Raw genomic sequence first — 13,666 nt, 5'->3', positions numbered from 1 at the left:
CAGCATTGCCAGGTGCCCGACTGTAGCACATTTCAGGGCTTCTTTCATTAGAGCAGCTGCAATCCAGACAGCTGTTAGTGGCAACAATGGTAAATGGGGCAGAGGCTAGCAGAACAGACCACCTGGGCTAAAAGGCAAATAATGCATTAATCCTTTCATCTTTGCTTCAAAAAGAAAGGGATAGAACTAGAAAATCCATGCTGAGGTGACCTTATTATTTTATTTTTTTTATCCACTGCTTCAGCTTCTGCTCTGAAAGCTTGGGGTGGGGTGGACACCATGGTTGCTTCACTGGCAGTGAGCAGGAAGTTAATATGCAATTGCCTGGCTCTCCTGGGAAAAGCTGCAGTCTCTGGAGTGGAAGGAACCCAGACACGCCAGGTTAGGAGTGGACGATGTAAAAATACAGTGGTGGGGAGGAGATGGTAGGTGAGTCATGGTTAGCCAAGCTGGCGTCAGGCCAAGCTGCTTGTTACTCATGGGTTTCCTTAGCAGTAATGTCTGCTTTGGTTTCCTGCTGGTCCCTGTCCCTGTCCTCTCCCTCTCTCTCTTTTTTTTAACCCCTGTGTTCTCACAGTGCCATAGGGGAAGGTGATGAGAGATGTCGGTGCGACTTATGTGGCTCGTGCTTGAAAATACTCGTGAAGTCATGGGGAATGCTGAAGGTATCAGTCACCAGAACGGGGAATACGTGCACACGCCTGTGTGAAGTGAGCTCAGCGGTCAGGAATCCATGTTGTAGGAAAGCTGACATGAAGCCGGCATGGGTCGGTGCAGGCTGTAGAGCTGGAGCCAGCTTTGGGGTGCCCCATGGGGCCGAGGATGACACACTGAGGGAGAGCCTTTGGGAGGCTTTTTCCAAATGCACTTGTCCTGAAGGGGCTGAAGGAAAATAGTTATTCTTGGGGGGGGTGGCAATTATAAGGAAATATGCTGAAGGATCCATCTTATAATGTCTATCTCCACAGAGCCTCGGGCATGGGGGAGTCTCCATTTTATCTCCTACTACACACAAGCTTTCCTGAAGGGGAGTGCCTCAAGGGTTTCCTGCCTCGCTAAGGGCTTTCCCATTACACTGGCGCACAGAGGCGTCCAGCCCCAAGTCTGTAAAACCAGCTCCTCTGGCAGCATCTCCCCTTTCCCGCCCCCTCCCAAAAAATGGCTAACAGAAGGATACGTCCTTGCTTGCCTGCTGCCATCCCGAAGTGATCCCTGAGCTCCTGAAAGCTGGCAGCGCCCTTTGAAAGGGGTTAACGATGTTTGACTGCAAATGCTAGTTGCAAGGCCGGGCCTCCCACCTGATTTCCCTCCAGCACCGGCTGGTCGCGACTGTCTTTTGTCACCATTAGCTCACAGGTGCTGGAATGTCCGCACCGGTTACCATCATTTGGTTTTGAAAGATGAAATTACACAGCTGAGCAAACTGCTTCCCACCAGTCTTCTAGCTGTGGGAGGCTGAATTCTACCACATTGACATGGAAATTGTGTTTTTCCCGACATCCCCATCTTGGTTTAGATCTCCAGTTCATGTAGGGAATTCCCCCTCCTTCTTAAACAGGCTCGCCTCCCCCCACCCTGCCATGCTCAGATCTTGTTGTGCAAGTGAGGGATCTGGTTGTTATCATGGGGAAAGTGTTTGCTCTCCAGCAGAGTCGTGCTGGAGGGGAGGTTGCCTGTTCCTTTTGCAAGGAAAGGATGCAAAAACCATCTGTGCCAACAGCTGGGTTGTGATCAGTTGATGGCCGGATGGCATTTTTACAGAGTACGTGAATTAAGAGAGGCTCCCGGTTCTCTTTTACCTGTCCATTCCCCATCATACTAGACTCATCCCTGATTTTTCCTCGTGGTCACATTTCTTAGTGAAGTTCCAAGAAGTGGTTCATCTCCCTGGGCAGCATGTGAGGGCAGCCTGGCCTTCTTGCACATTCAAAAGTCTCTTTCCACAGCTCTAGTGTAGTTAACCTTGTGCTTTCTGCTGCTCTTTGATGGAGGGGAGACCCTACCTGGGGTAGATCTTTTGTGGCAAAAACAATCCCAGAAGAGTGACCTGAATGTATTATACCAGAGACAGCAAGGTGTCACATGAAGGTTTTTTCGTGGTGGTTTTATTTATTTTTTTCCATCTTCTTCTTTAATTTGGTTTAGAATCTGCATGAGCAGCTACAGGAACACTGCAGAAATTCTGCAGCCAATGGAAAGAATAAGTCTGTGCTAAACTTTAAGAAAGCTTAATGGCAAGTGGAGCTGGAGTGGGAGTGTGGGGGAAAGGAGAGCATCCAGAATGCTGGTTTGAAGTGATGTTTCCACTGTCATGTGGGAAGGATGTGACAGAGGAAAACTGTGACATGGTTATTGCATCAGATACACTGAAGTGGAACAAATGATACTTTTTTTTAAAGAAAAGAAAAAGGAAAAAAATACCTTATGGTCCTACTCCTACTGATGACTGTGACCTGATCTTCCTGAAGTTTCATTTCGTCATAACAAGTTCTCGAGTTCCATTGCAACGGTGCCGTGTTTTCTGCTCTGCCTCCTGTGGCACGAGAGGCCCCCATCCAGCAGTGTTTGGCCACTGTTAGCATCAGGAGCAAAATCAGGAGATAGATCATCAACCTGTGTGGAAGCTGCTGGCACGCTCTCATAAGGCTGAGGTTTAAAAGAAGGTTTTTAATGTGTGTTCTAGTGCAGTGAGATCCAAGACACCTCATGAAGACTTTCCTCAAAGAAGAAAAGTCAAGGCTCCCAGGGAGGTCACGGAGTCGCTGTCCTCAGAGATACTCAAAACGTAGGTGGACGTGGCTCTGAGCAACCTGCGGTAGGTGGCCCTGCTTCAGCAGAGGGCTGGACTAGACAATCTCCAGAGGTGCCTGCCATCCTCAACCATTCTGTGTTTCTGCTTTTGACTCTGTGTAGTCCAGAAGTACTATATTGAAAGCATATTTCTCTTCCCCTCTGCACTGCTATCACATTTGAACTACAGAATTCCTCTGTACTAAATATCAGCTTTTCTGATGCTGGCTATGTGAGGTCAAACAGATAAGAACTAGGCTGGGAGGAGGATATCATGGCAGACAAGAATGTAAACTGTTCGGCATGCCACAGTGTGAGTCTCAGATTTCTCTTTTTATTTTGCATGCTCTGTTCCACAGACTAGTGTGGGGGAAGAGAGGGAGACAGGCCTTACATGGCTGTAATCTACAGCCTGCATCCCACAAATGACTGTACAACTCCGCAAGCTCATAGGCAGTGCCAGTACCCGTTGCCTATTTGCCTTTTGTGGGCTCTCATACTTCTTTTCCTCTCTCAGGAATAAGTTTTTCAAGCTTCCAGGAAAGGTAAATTTGGGTCTACAACTGGTGAGCTTAGGTGAGTGCGTGGGTCAGGCAGACTCCATCAGCTGAGCATGCCTCTGGTCCCCTCGCCCCCTTTTCTGTAACCCTAACTGGGCTCCCAGACTCAGCAGCATTCATCAGCGTCTCCCAGTGATGACACACACACTGCTGCTGGTGGTTATTGATGTGAGCATCCACGGCAGGAGACAATGTTTGTTTTGGGCAGAAGGAAGAAATAGGTCAGTGTTTTTCCTTTGAGGAGCTCAAGTTATTCAAGTGCTGGATGCTCTAACATGGGCAGAAAGGTACATTTACCAAGTTCATAAAGCACAGCCCTGCTCTGACCTCTCAAAGCCAGGGCTTAGGGTGAGGCGTGAGCACCAGCCTTGGCAATGCCAGAGCCCCGCACAGCAGGAGCCAGCCTCCGTAGCCTTCGTCCTGGGCTGATGAGAACTTAGCTGCAATCCTCTGCTCCTCCCTGCCTGCTACAGGTCATGGGGGTGATGGGAGATGTTAGCTGTCTTTTCTAGCCTCCAATTCAATGTCGTGTTTATGAGCCATGAGGACTGTGATTAAATCTCTACTCTGAGCAATGTTCTGAGGCCATACTGGTATCTAATTACCTTCTGCACTTCTGGCAGCTGAGGAAATGAAGATCTGTCTGTGACACTGTCTGTGGTGAAAGGGAAGAAATAGGAAAGGAGAGTGACGCCTTCAAAACATCGGCTTCAGGTGCTTCCCCTGGCTCTGCGCATGTTCTTCGGTTGGCACCTGCAGCTGGGATGAGCGCTCACCCTGCAGCAGTGCTCTTCCTCCTTTCTGCTCCTGTCACCCTGATGCAAGAGGTTTGCTGCAGCAGCCATCACCCCTGTCCAAGCTTTCCCCTGGTTGCTGCAGGGATCGAGGTTGTGCAGTGGGGGCATGGAGCAGAAGGAGCTGTGCAGTAAGGGTTTTGGCAACCCACAGACCCCAAGACACACCATGACTGTAGGAGGTCTGTGGCAACATGGACCTGCTCGTCCTAGGGGGCTGGAGGCAGGACCCTCCCAGGGAATGGCTTTTGAGAGTACGGTTGGCTGCTGTGGCTGGGTAGGTGTCAACTACCTGTGGTGACTGTCCTTGTTTTGTTTTTGTTTTTCTTTTTCTTTTTTTTTTCCACTTGACACCAACTCTTAATTTCCCAGTGCTGCTCCTACCATTGCTCCATGGACATGTTCCTGGTGGTGGGGAGGGAGGAGAACCATTTCCACCACAGGGCCGTACGAGGGGCCGAATCCTGTGGCCTGGTGCCATTGGGGAAGAAGCCATTAGTAATCCCTCCCGTGCAGCGGTTCCGCCTGCCCAGCAGGATCAATGGCGCCATCTCGGCCCCATTATGTTGACTCTGAATCAGTGAGAAGCGCCAAGGAGCTGGGAGGAGAGGGCTCCTCCCTGTGTGGGGCAGTGCTGCTGGCCCAGGACAGGCAGGTCTTCCTTTCCTCCCCCCAGTTTTGGAAGAGGTGGTGAAGCATTTGGCTGTACTTGGGCTAGCCCAGACCCTCCAGGAGGACGGGTTGAGCCCCTGTTAGGGCATGTGCCAGGCTCCCCAGCCCCAGAAGCATACATGGGTGCCTTGCTGCCGAGACCAGCCGGCTCTGCTGGCAGGTAGAGGCAGGGGTGGGTCTTGGAGCCATTTCCAGTGAGCGGGCTGGCCCTGGGGAAAGCAGGGAGGCCAGGGCGGCGAGGGGAGGCGGCGCCATCGCTCTCCTTCCCCACCTCCACGTGAGGCTGGGGGTCTGGCCTTCACAAAAAGGTCCCAGTGAGTGCTGGCCCATCCGTCCCCACACTGCTCACTGCCACAAAGAGAGCAGGCTTTTGAGCAAGACTATGCCATTTAAGGAGTTCCTCGGCTGAGTGAACCTCGGCTGACCTCAGGGCGCTGAGTTTCCAGCGCAGCCGAGCAGCAGCAGCGTTTCAGTTGAAAGCACGCCACCCAAAACTTCCCTCTGCGTCCCTGGAGGGGGGGGCCGCGAGGGGTGGGCAGCAAACGGCTGCCAGCAGAAGCCGAGGCAGCATCGAGTCAGCGACTCTTGGCCACGGCCAGGCTCCTTCCTAGGAAGGACTCTGCAGAGCAGCAGGACCAGCCTGCGTGTGGAGCAGCTCCGGCGGCTTTTGGCAGGCGCCCGGCCCCCAGCACCACCAGGCGCTGCAAGTCGGGACGCGGGAGCATCGCCCCAGCGATGCGGTGTTTACCGAGGTGAAAAACATTAACAACATGCACCCTGCTCCTCCTGTTGTTTCAACAAGATCAAGGTGTGTACGGGAGAGCCTCTGTGTATATACATGTGCACGCACACGCACTCACGGCGGCTGGCGCAGGGTGCTGCGCAGCACAGACGTTTTTCCAGGCGGGCTGCAGTCAATACTGACAAATACAGCATAGGTCCCGTCTTGCCCGCAGCAGCTTGGGTGCTTTCCTCCTGTTGTGAAAGCCCCTGGGTGGCTCTCAGCAGAGCCTCGGGTCCAAATGGAGCACGGTCCGGCTGCTGCTGTGCTGCCAGGAGGGTGCTTTCCCCTGCCCAGCGTGCTGCACAGGACAGGGGTTCGGTGCAAAAAATAATAGAAGAAGGGAAAAAAAAATAGTATGTGAGATCATATAATTAAAGATGGTATCAGAATGTCTAATTAGGATGACTGAGAGAACTTGGCTGGGAGACGCAGCCAAGAGCTGAGTTAGTGTGTTTGCCAGTCCAAAGCTCCTTAACAGTAATTAATCCTTAAATGTCCAATTGTTCAGAGTTCAAGGAAACACCTCCTACTACTGTACTTTGTGTTCCTGTTAAGCAAGGAGACACAGCAGGGCGTGTGCCCTTATTCTGTAAGAGCGACACGCCTAGGGGTGTTGTTAGGAACTAGACCGAAGGTTGAGTATAATTATTAACTACCTAAGAGTTCCCAGCATTGCACAATTACCCAGCCCGCCTTGCAGCTGTGCGTTCGCCCGATTATTATTATTTTTTTTAAATATAAATGCTGAGCTTTAGTGGTGCATATGTACAAATTACAGCAAAGTGTCGTCTGGTCCCCTTCCAATGCAGTTTGTGTCACTAAGCCAGGAGGCTGTAGTGAAGGAGTCCAGGGAGGGAGCACACAGACATACATACACTCTGTGTGTGCAGCCAGGGAAAATCAGTGCTCTTCACTGAAATTCAGCAGGCTGATTTACATCAGTTTGTAAATTTCACCCAGAGATCTTTTTTTCCTTTGTTTTGATGCTCTCAGTGACTCTCGTATTAACATAAAAGCCTTGTCTATTTACTCTTGTGGGGTTCTTCATTCTGTTTGCATTTTTGAGGGCTGGTTTTGTTGTGTCTTTTTTTTTTTCTTTGTTGATATTAGGAGGAGAAAAAAGGTAAAGGAAAGAAACCTGAGTTTGAAGGGTGAGTGGAGCTGCTTGTCCTGCTACAAGCACCATTCACTGGGCAGGTAGGAGGGCTGCTGCTGCAGGCTTTGCGGAGCTGAGCCTTCTCTCCTTGGTGTCGGCAGCAGCATTGCATATCGCTGGAAGACAAGAGGGAGGCATGTGTCATTTCCTCAGATGCAGCATCATCTTTTAAGTCACCTTTCTGCTTTTTTACCCTCTCCTTTTTTTAATTCACCCTCTCCGGCAGGCGTGGCGATGGCCCAGCTGGGAGCCGGCCGGCCAAAGTCGCTTCTGCAGGGGATCATTAACTCGGGCGTCAGCCAAGGCCGTGCAGTGTTTATAAAACTCAGACAATTAAATGCCGCCGTCGCAGCCTGAAAGGCTATAATTGGAAAGCAGTATGTGACAACGTCCACCGAGAGGGACCGGCACCGAGGCGGGCTGGGCCGCGCCGTCCTGACGCTGTTTGCCCAGTGCAGGTGGCAGGAGGCCGGCCAGGGCCGTGCCAGGCAAACGCCCAGCTGGGATGGTCCCTGCCCTGCACAATTTACACGCTACCTACTCAAAAACAAAGGCTGGGCAGGGAAGCGAGGGCAAAAAAGGACCAGAAGCTGTCTGGGACATGTGGGCTGGGTGCCCCAAGTGACCACGGTGATGCAGGTCCATGGTGGATTGGGCCTGCTGCCCCAGGCTTTGGAAATGGCCGTCATCCAGGCCCTGGGCCACAGATAGGCCTTGGGGTGAGGGTCAGCAGGGTGCGGGCTGGCTGGGGCTCCATGGCTTCAGATGGGGCAGCAGCCAAGGGCAGGGAAAATTTTTCATCAGGAGACCCTCAGTGGTGGCCACACCACAGGCTGCCACTGGTGTCTCGCCCCTTTGCTGGTGCTGGGCCCTTGGGGTTGTCTGCAGCTCCGGGTTCGTACAGTGCCCCTGCCTCCACTCTTGGCCTGTTCTGGGGCACTGCAGTGCCAAATGCAATTGATGCATGTCCCTCATCACTGGCCCTTGGGATCAGCGTCAGGCAGCTGCTGAATGTGCCCTCCAAGCAGATCCTCGTCATCCATAATGTCCGTCGAGCGGGGAGGATGCGGAGTACGGGGTTGGGAGCACCACAGCCCTGCTCCACGCTCTGCAACTGACTCAGTGCTGCACCTGAGCGCATCCCTTCACCTTTTTGTGACTCAGAATTTTCATCTATCAATTAGGGATTTATGAGGTTTAATTAAGGTCTATGAAGTCCTTTAAGATCCTTGCTTGAAAGATGCTGTGCAGGCATAAAGTGGTGTACGCAATGAAGAAAACAAGAGAAATTAAACGCTCCAGACGAGAAAGAAGAGAGGGCAGGTTTCCCACTGCTTGGTCTCCCAATTACATGCTCTGTGTTTGGATGGCAACCTCACTTTAACCTGTGGACAAACGAACTTGTTCACCCCTTCTTGCAGCAGACAGGCGATGACGTGCAGCAGCGTCTTACTCATTAGTTAGCCTTCAGTCATCTTTCCAGAAGTATGAGCAACTGGGGAAGGGGGAAGGGAGCGAGGGCGGGCGAGGAGTATGAATTCCAGAGAAAAGGGAAGTATCAGCAAGCAAGCTAGAATGTGCAAGGGCCTTTATCGCTGCTGCTGAGATCTAGCTCTGCATACTAACTAACAGGAATAGATCTCATCTGTCCCTAGAGGTACGTGCCCTGGAGCAGGGAAGAGCTGATGAGTTACAGCAGAGAGGAAGCAAGAGTCTTCTTATGCAAGGCATCTATTTCAGTGTCAGAGAGGTGGTAGACTCGACTTCAAGGAGCCTGAGGAAAGCATTTGAATCTAGCTGGAGTGAAAAATCGGTTTATCTATGTGTGTATTTTAAGGTTAAGGCCTTGTTTGCAGAGGTTGCTAAACACATGCTTTGTTTGAAGCTCATGCTTAAATTTAAGCATGCGCTTAAGGCCTTTACTGAATGGGGACGTGCCCAAATTCGTTGAGGTGCTTGGCGGAAACCAGGTCTAAGTGGAGGGAGTCTGTGAGACTAGCAGGACCGGGAAGGTCCTCAGGAACTGCAGAAAGCAGTGATACATGTACAGCCTTGCCACACTATTCATAAGGTCAGGATGACCTGGGGGAGAAATGGGCAAAAAGGAAGTTGCATCTCCAATCTTTATTTTCTCCTTTGCTTGCTGTACAAACAACCCCGTGGAAGCTGGCTCCAGTAGGTGTGGTCTGTGTATGCACTCTTGGGTGTGCCGCTTTGTTGTGTTAAAAGGACCATTCCTCCCCTAAAAGCAAGCTTCCAGGTTGTCACCAGCTGTCACATCAAAACTCGTGATCCCTCCCATCCCCCACCTGCATGCCTTCCCTCTTAAGTAAGAAAAATGGAGTTGCCTGATGGGATGAAACCCCAGCCAGCACCGGGCTTGGTGTCTTGTCTTTGTCCCACACTGGTCTAGTACCCCTCTGTGTGTCTTCTGGGCTGCCAGGGAAAAGAGATCTGCATTATTTGCCGCATGCTAGAACAGCCCCCTGTGTTTGGGGAGGCTGTCCTCCTTCTCATCGCCCCTCTTGGAAATGCTCCCCCAGTCAATCCAGCTTTCCTCCTGGGTTAAGCTTCCTGTTGGGCTGGCTGGTCTACTCTGTCTTTCTGAAAGTGCAGTGCCCCAGATTTGGCACAACATTTAGCACGGGTGAGCATTCTTCGGGATAAAGCATAATAATGACCTTCCGTGACATGCTTATGACACTCCATTAGCATATCCCCAAACAAATGTTTTGTAGGATTTTTTTTTCAATAGCAGCATACCATTGACTCATATTTATTACATGATCCACTCTAATTCCTCCAGATTCTTTGCCGTAATACTGTTGCTTAGCCAATTATTCCAAGTCATTCATTTGCGAATTTAATTTCTCCCTCCCGATCATAGTACTTTGCTGTGTTTTTATTGAATTTTATCCAGCTGATTCTGAGTGGCTTTTGCAATTTATTGAGATCACTTGAAATAATAACGTGCAGATTAATTGTTCAGAAAATCCTATGCACAGGCCCATGCCTGCACCCATAGCTGGTTCCAGAGCCCAGCCTTTCCGTCTTAAAAACAAAGGCCTCCAGCACTTGATGGCATTCTTGCAATATTCAGCTGAAATGTCAGGATGAAGCCTGGCAAAGCTGTGAATTTTGGAAGGTTCTTTCAATGAAAATATGGAATAAGAGCATCTGTTCAGCTGGCAGTGGCTGTTGGTCTCCGATCATCTAGCGGTGGTTTGAATCAGTGATTATTTTCTGTTATTACAGGTCTTCAGAGCATGCAGTCCCTGGAAATACGCGAGCTTGAAGCCAGTTTCTGGCTGTAAGGGCAGGAGCAGAGCTAAAGCAGTGGCTGCACATGTGGACACCACCAGCTCGCATCAAGGGTCCCCCGGCCTTGGCTTTCCTCCTGAGGACTGGAACTGCTGCTCCACAACCATAGGAGTGTTTTTCCCCGTTCCCAGCCAAAGGGGCCGGGAACGTGTTGTTCTCAGGAGCTAAATGTTGCAGGAATTTGGTGTCCTCTGGTGGCAGCTGTGAGAGTTACAGCAGGAAGAAGGAAGCCTTGCCCTCGCCATGCAGATGGCCATGGGCGCCAGTGGGCCGTCCGTGGGCCTTGTTCTCCAGGCGGAGCACTGGTACTCCTTTCCACCTGCACTGTAAATATTCCTGTGCGTGCCTGGCATCTCTTGTTTCTATATGCTCACCCCTCCTATTTATTTTGTGCCTGGGAAGCCGCTCCCCTTTCAGGAGCGCTGAGGGCTGCGTGACTTTGGATGTAAGACTGACTTGGTGGTGGTTGCTTTTTGTTCACCTGGGATTTCTTCATCTCACAAAAGGAAATTTAGCTTCTGCAAGGATCTCTGCACAGTTGGCGAAGGCCTTTGCTGCTTGCCTTTGCATGGTCCTTAAGGAAAATAGCTGCTCCTGGTTTCAAAGGCCTTTTAATCCACTTCTTTGCAGGCACTGAATCTGTTACTGCCCAGGCTTGCCCAAATGTGGCTCCACTCACCAGGTGAAAAAACTGGCGAGCAAGAAGGCACAGAGCACCTGGACAGGCCATGCTAGACTCTTTTTTTAGCCACAAAACAGGTGAGAGCATCTCAGAGCACTGTGTAGATGGTGAATACTACAGTGGGAGGACGCGTTTGCCACAACTTGTGGTGTTTACGTCAAGGGAGCATGCTGAGCCTTATGCTCCTAGCTCCAGGTGCCTCTGCTGGATCCGGACAAAAAATGATCACTTGCCAGGAACTTGAAATTCAATGGTCTGTGTTTGGAGCAACTGCAGTAAGAAGGGTCGAAAGGCCTCATTGCTTGTGAGGAAAAGCAGCCTTACCACCCCCCCCCCCCTTCCCCATCTCACCATCTATGTTACCACTTGATAGTCTTCTCTATTTCAAGGGCAACACAGGCATTAATAATGCCGAAGGAATATAGCACAGCTGGGGCTGCCTCATGGAGGTCAAAGGGATATGTTTTCTGACCTGTAGAGGCAAGCTGAGAAACAGATTTCTACAGGTAAGTGAGGTTAACACAGGATTTTTAGGGTGTGGGTAGGTGGACTTAGCCAGCCTGTGGTGCGGCGGGACCTATACAGGCTGACCCTGCGGAGCCTGTGCATGGTATCTTCTTGTGGAAAGAGCTCAAGAGAGCACAGGAGAGTCAGGAGCTTCCCACACTGTTGCTGCAGTCACAGCTCTGGCTGGGGAAAAAAAAAAAAAAAAAAAAAAAAAAAGAGCCCTTTTGTGGTGTGAATACAAACAGTATAATGCTGGAACTGCTCGAGGAATTTTATAACCTAATGGAAAAGAATGGGAGAAAGGGAACGCTAGTGTTTCTATTTCGAAGAGAATCACAGCACTTTGAGACCTGGGCTCAAATTCACAGAGGTATTTATTTAGGTGTGTGATTTCCATGCAAGTTTTTGAGAATTGGGTACTTTGGATCTGAGACTCAATAGTCTTGCCCCAAGACTCACAGGAAGAGAATCTACATTTTCTTGTCCCTGCTGTAAAACACCATCACTGTGCCTATCGGAGGCGGACAGACTGCTTCCTTTGCTATCTGCCTTCCTGCCAGCGCTGCTGTCTCACGGCTGTGCTAGCACCGGCTGACTCTCCAAGGCTGGGGCTGGGGCTGTAAACAGGGCTCTTCAGAAACCAGCATTATCTCCTGATCTGATAACAGAGGGGCCAGCTGAAGATGAGGCCATGGGAAGTATCTGGTCTTCTTGCAGCCCAGAGACTTAAACTAATCCTCATGCTGCAGTAATGTGAGCAAAGAGTCTTTTGCAGAGGATCTCCAAATCTTGAGTTGTGCTGTTTGGCGCCCTCGGCCATAGCTGGGCCTCAGCTGACCAGCAGAAAGGCAGTGACGAGCTGAGGGACAACCCTGTACCCAGCACTGGGATTCCTCGCTTCTGTGGAGCTGGGGGGATTTCACCGATGGCATGATCTGCAGCCCACTCACCCTGAAAGCACCCTCAGGGTATGTTCTTATGTGCACAGCCAAAGAAGCAGACCCAACACGGTGTGCATGTCCAAGGATGGGAGCTCTGCTGTGTCAGTGTAGGTGAGGACAGGCTCCAGAAGCTCTCCCTGAGCTGGGTGGGGATCACTGGCAGCTCCCCATGCAGAAGAGGGGAGCAGAGCTCACTTCACCCTGCTGGGTACAGCCCCTGGCCCTTTCTTTCCCCACTGACACTGTGACAGCCTTTGTAGACTCGCAGCTAAGATGGGAAGAGGGTAGCACTTCATACGTGTTCTTCTTTCAAGTGCCAGGCACACTGGAAACTGGCTGCTGTGTCACTCTTCCCAGATCTGAATTTTAGTTTCCAGTCATATTATTAATTTTTAATAATAAAATTAAAGGCCCAGAAGCTGCTAGAAAAGGCAGTGAAGAGCAGCTCCAGCTTTTGGCAGAAGGGTACACCATTTTTTTTGTGACAGGTGATGGGGGCTCAGGGGACCTGTGCCAGCTCCGCAATCTGCAGAGGGAGGCTGGGGTGGGACCAGCCTCGCGGCAGAGCCAGGCACAGCTGATGGAGATGTGCTTTGGGCTTTCCTTCCATGCCAGCGGCTAAAGGGCTTGTGCCCTTGCCAGTCACACTCACTGCGGGAGGTTGTGCCCCCCTGCAGGCATAAGGGTTAAATTTTGAGTTTCATTCACTTTTTGGGCCTGAGGTTTCATTGTAATGCTGCTGCCTTGACCTACTGCTGGGTGTTTGCAGGCGGCTGCTGCTTCACAGCTTATCCAAAACATGGACATAACTTCAGCAGTGATCTCACTGATACTTATTTATTGCCACAGTTCAAGTCTCTATAGCAGCTCTGCCAATCCCAGATATCCAAGTGAAGAGTCCAGTGCTCCAGTCATGTGCTCAGCTTAGACAAATTCACATTCAGAAGCGTATTTGAGGCTTTGTGTTTGCACTTGTTTTTACAGGTATTCCTTTCTGAAAGCCACGATAGAAACACCTAAGAGCCACCTTGCCAGCAGCTCCAGAAACTTGTGTTTTAAGGGGAGAGCCAAATATGAGAAGGCATTTTGTCCGCTTTCTGTAGCCTCACCACGTGTGGAGAGGTGTATTCCAGCTCCTGCCCGGAATGACCAAATCAACTTTTGGTTTCTTCTTCTCCGCTATTTGCACTCCCTCCAGCAGGTGGTAGCAGCCTCCTTTAAACTGGGCAGCGCTCGGCCCTGCTGCTGCGGGATTCCTGCCCTGGGGCTGATGTCTCTGCCTGCCCTCGGCCTCCCTTCATGCCTTGACCCTCCTCTGCTGCACTCCTGGCTTCTCCTGTGGTGGCAGATCTCCTGTTTAGGTCCGCAGCATGCACTGAATTTACCAGCAACGTGGAGTGCAGCAAGACAAGGCAATGGCACATCATGAGGAAACGTAACGTGTCTGACTGTGGTATAT

At 50.9% G+C, this 13,666-nt stretch overlaps 1 protein-coding gene across 5 annotated transcripts in view; it reads left to right on the top strand.

The window, feature by feature from the left end:
* The first annotated feature begins 113 nt into the window (after positions 1-113).
* The window catches only part of PLB1 (phospholipase B1), a 103,730-nt gene continuing 90,177 nt past the window's right edge, over positions 114-13,666 (top strand). Inside the window, exons 1-3 of one of the 5 annotated variants that reach the window (XM_080588223.1) lie at positions 10,012-10,382; positions 10,708-11,265; positions 13,192-13,660. In XM_080588223.1, the coding sequence (XP_080444349.1) occupies positions 13,633-13,660 (28 nt within the window). In that variant the 5' untranslated portion in view covers positions 10,012-10,382; positions 10,708-11,265; positions 13,192-13,632. Of the gene's footprint in view, positions 5,625-7,844; positions 11,266-13,191; positions 13,661-13,666 lie in introns of those variants that run through there. The other 4 variants (XM_080588221.1, XM_080588222.1, XM_080588218.1 and 1 more) reach the window with 4 other exon arrangements.

The sequence above is a fragment of the Anser brachyrhynchus genome (assembly GCF_964034855.1).
Source record: "Anser brachyrhynchus genome assembly, chromosome: 3".
Classification (NCBI taxonomy): Eukaryota; Metazoa; Chordata; class Aves; order Anseriformes; family Anatidae; genus Anser; species Anser brachyrhynchus.
Note: the sequence above shows the minus strand (reverse complement) of the source record. Positions and strands in the feature narration are given on the sequence as shown.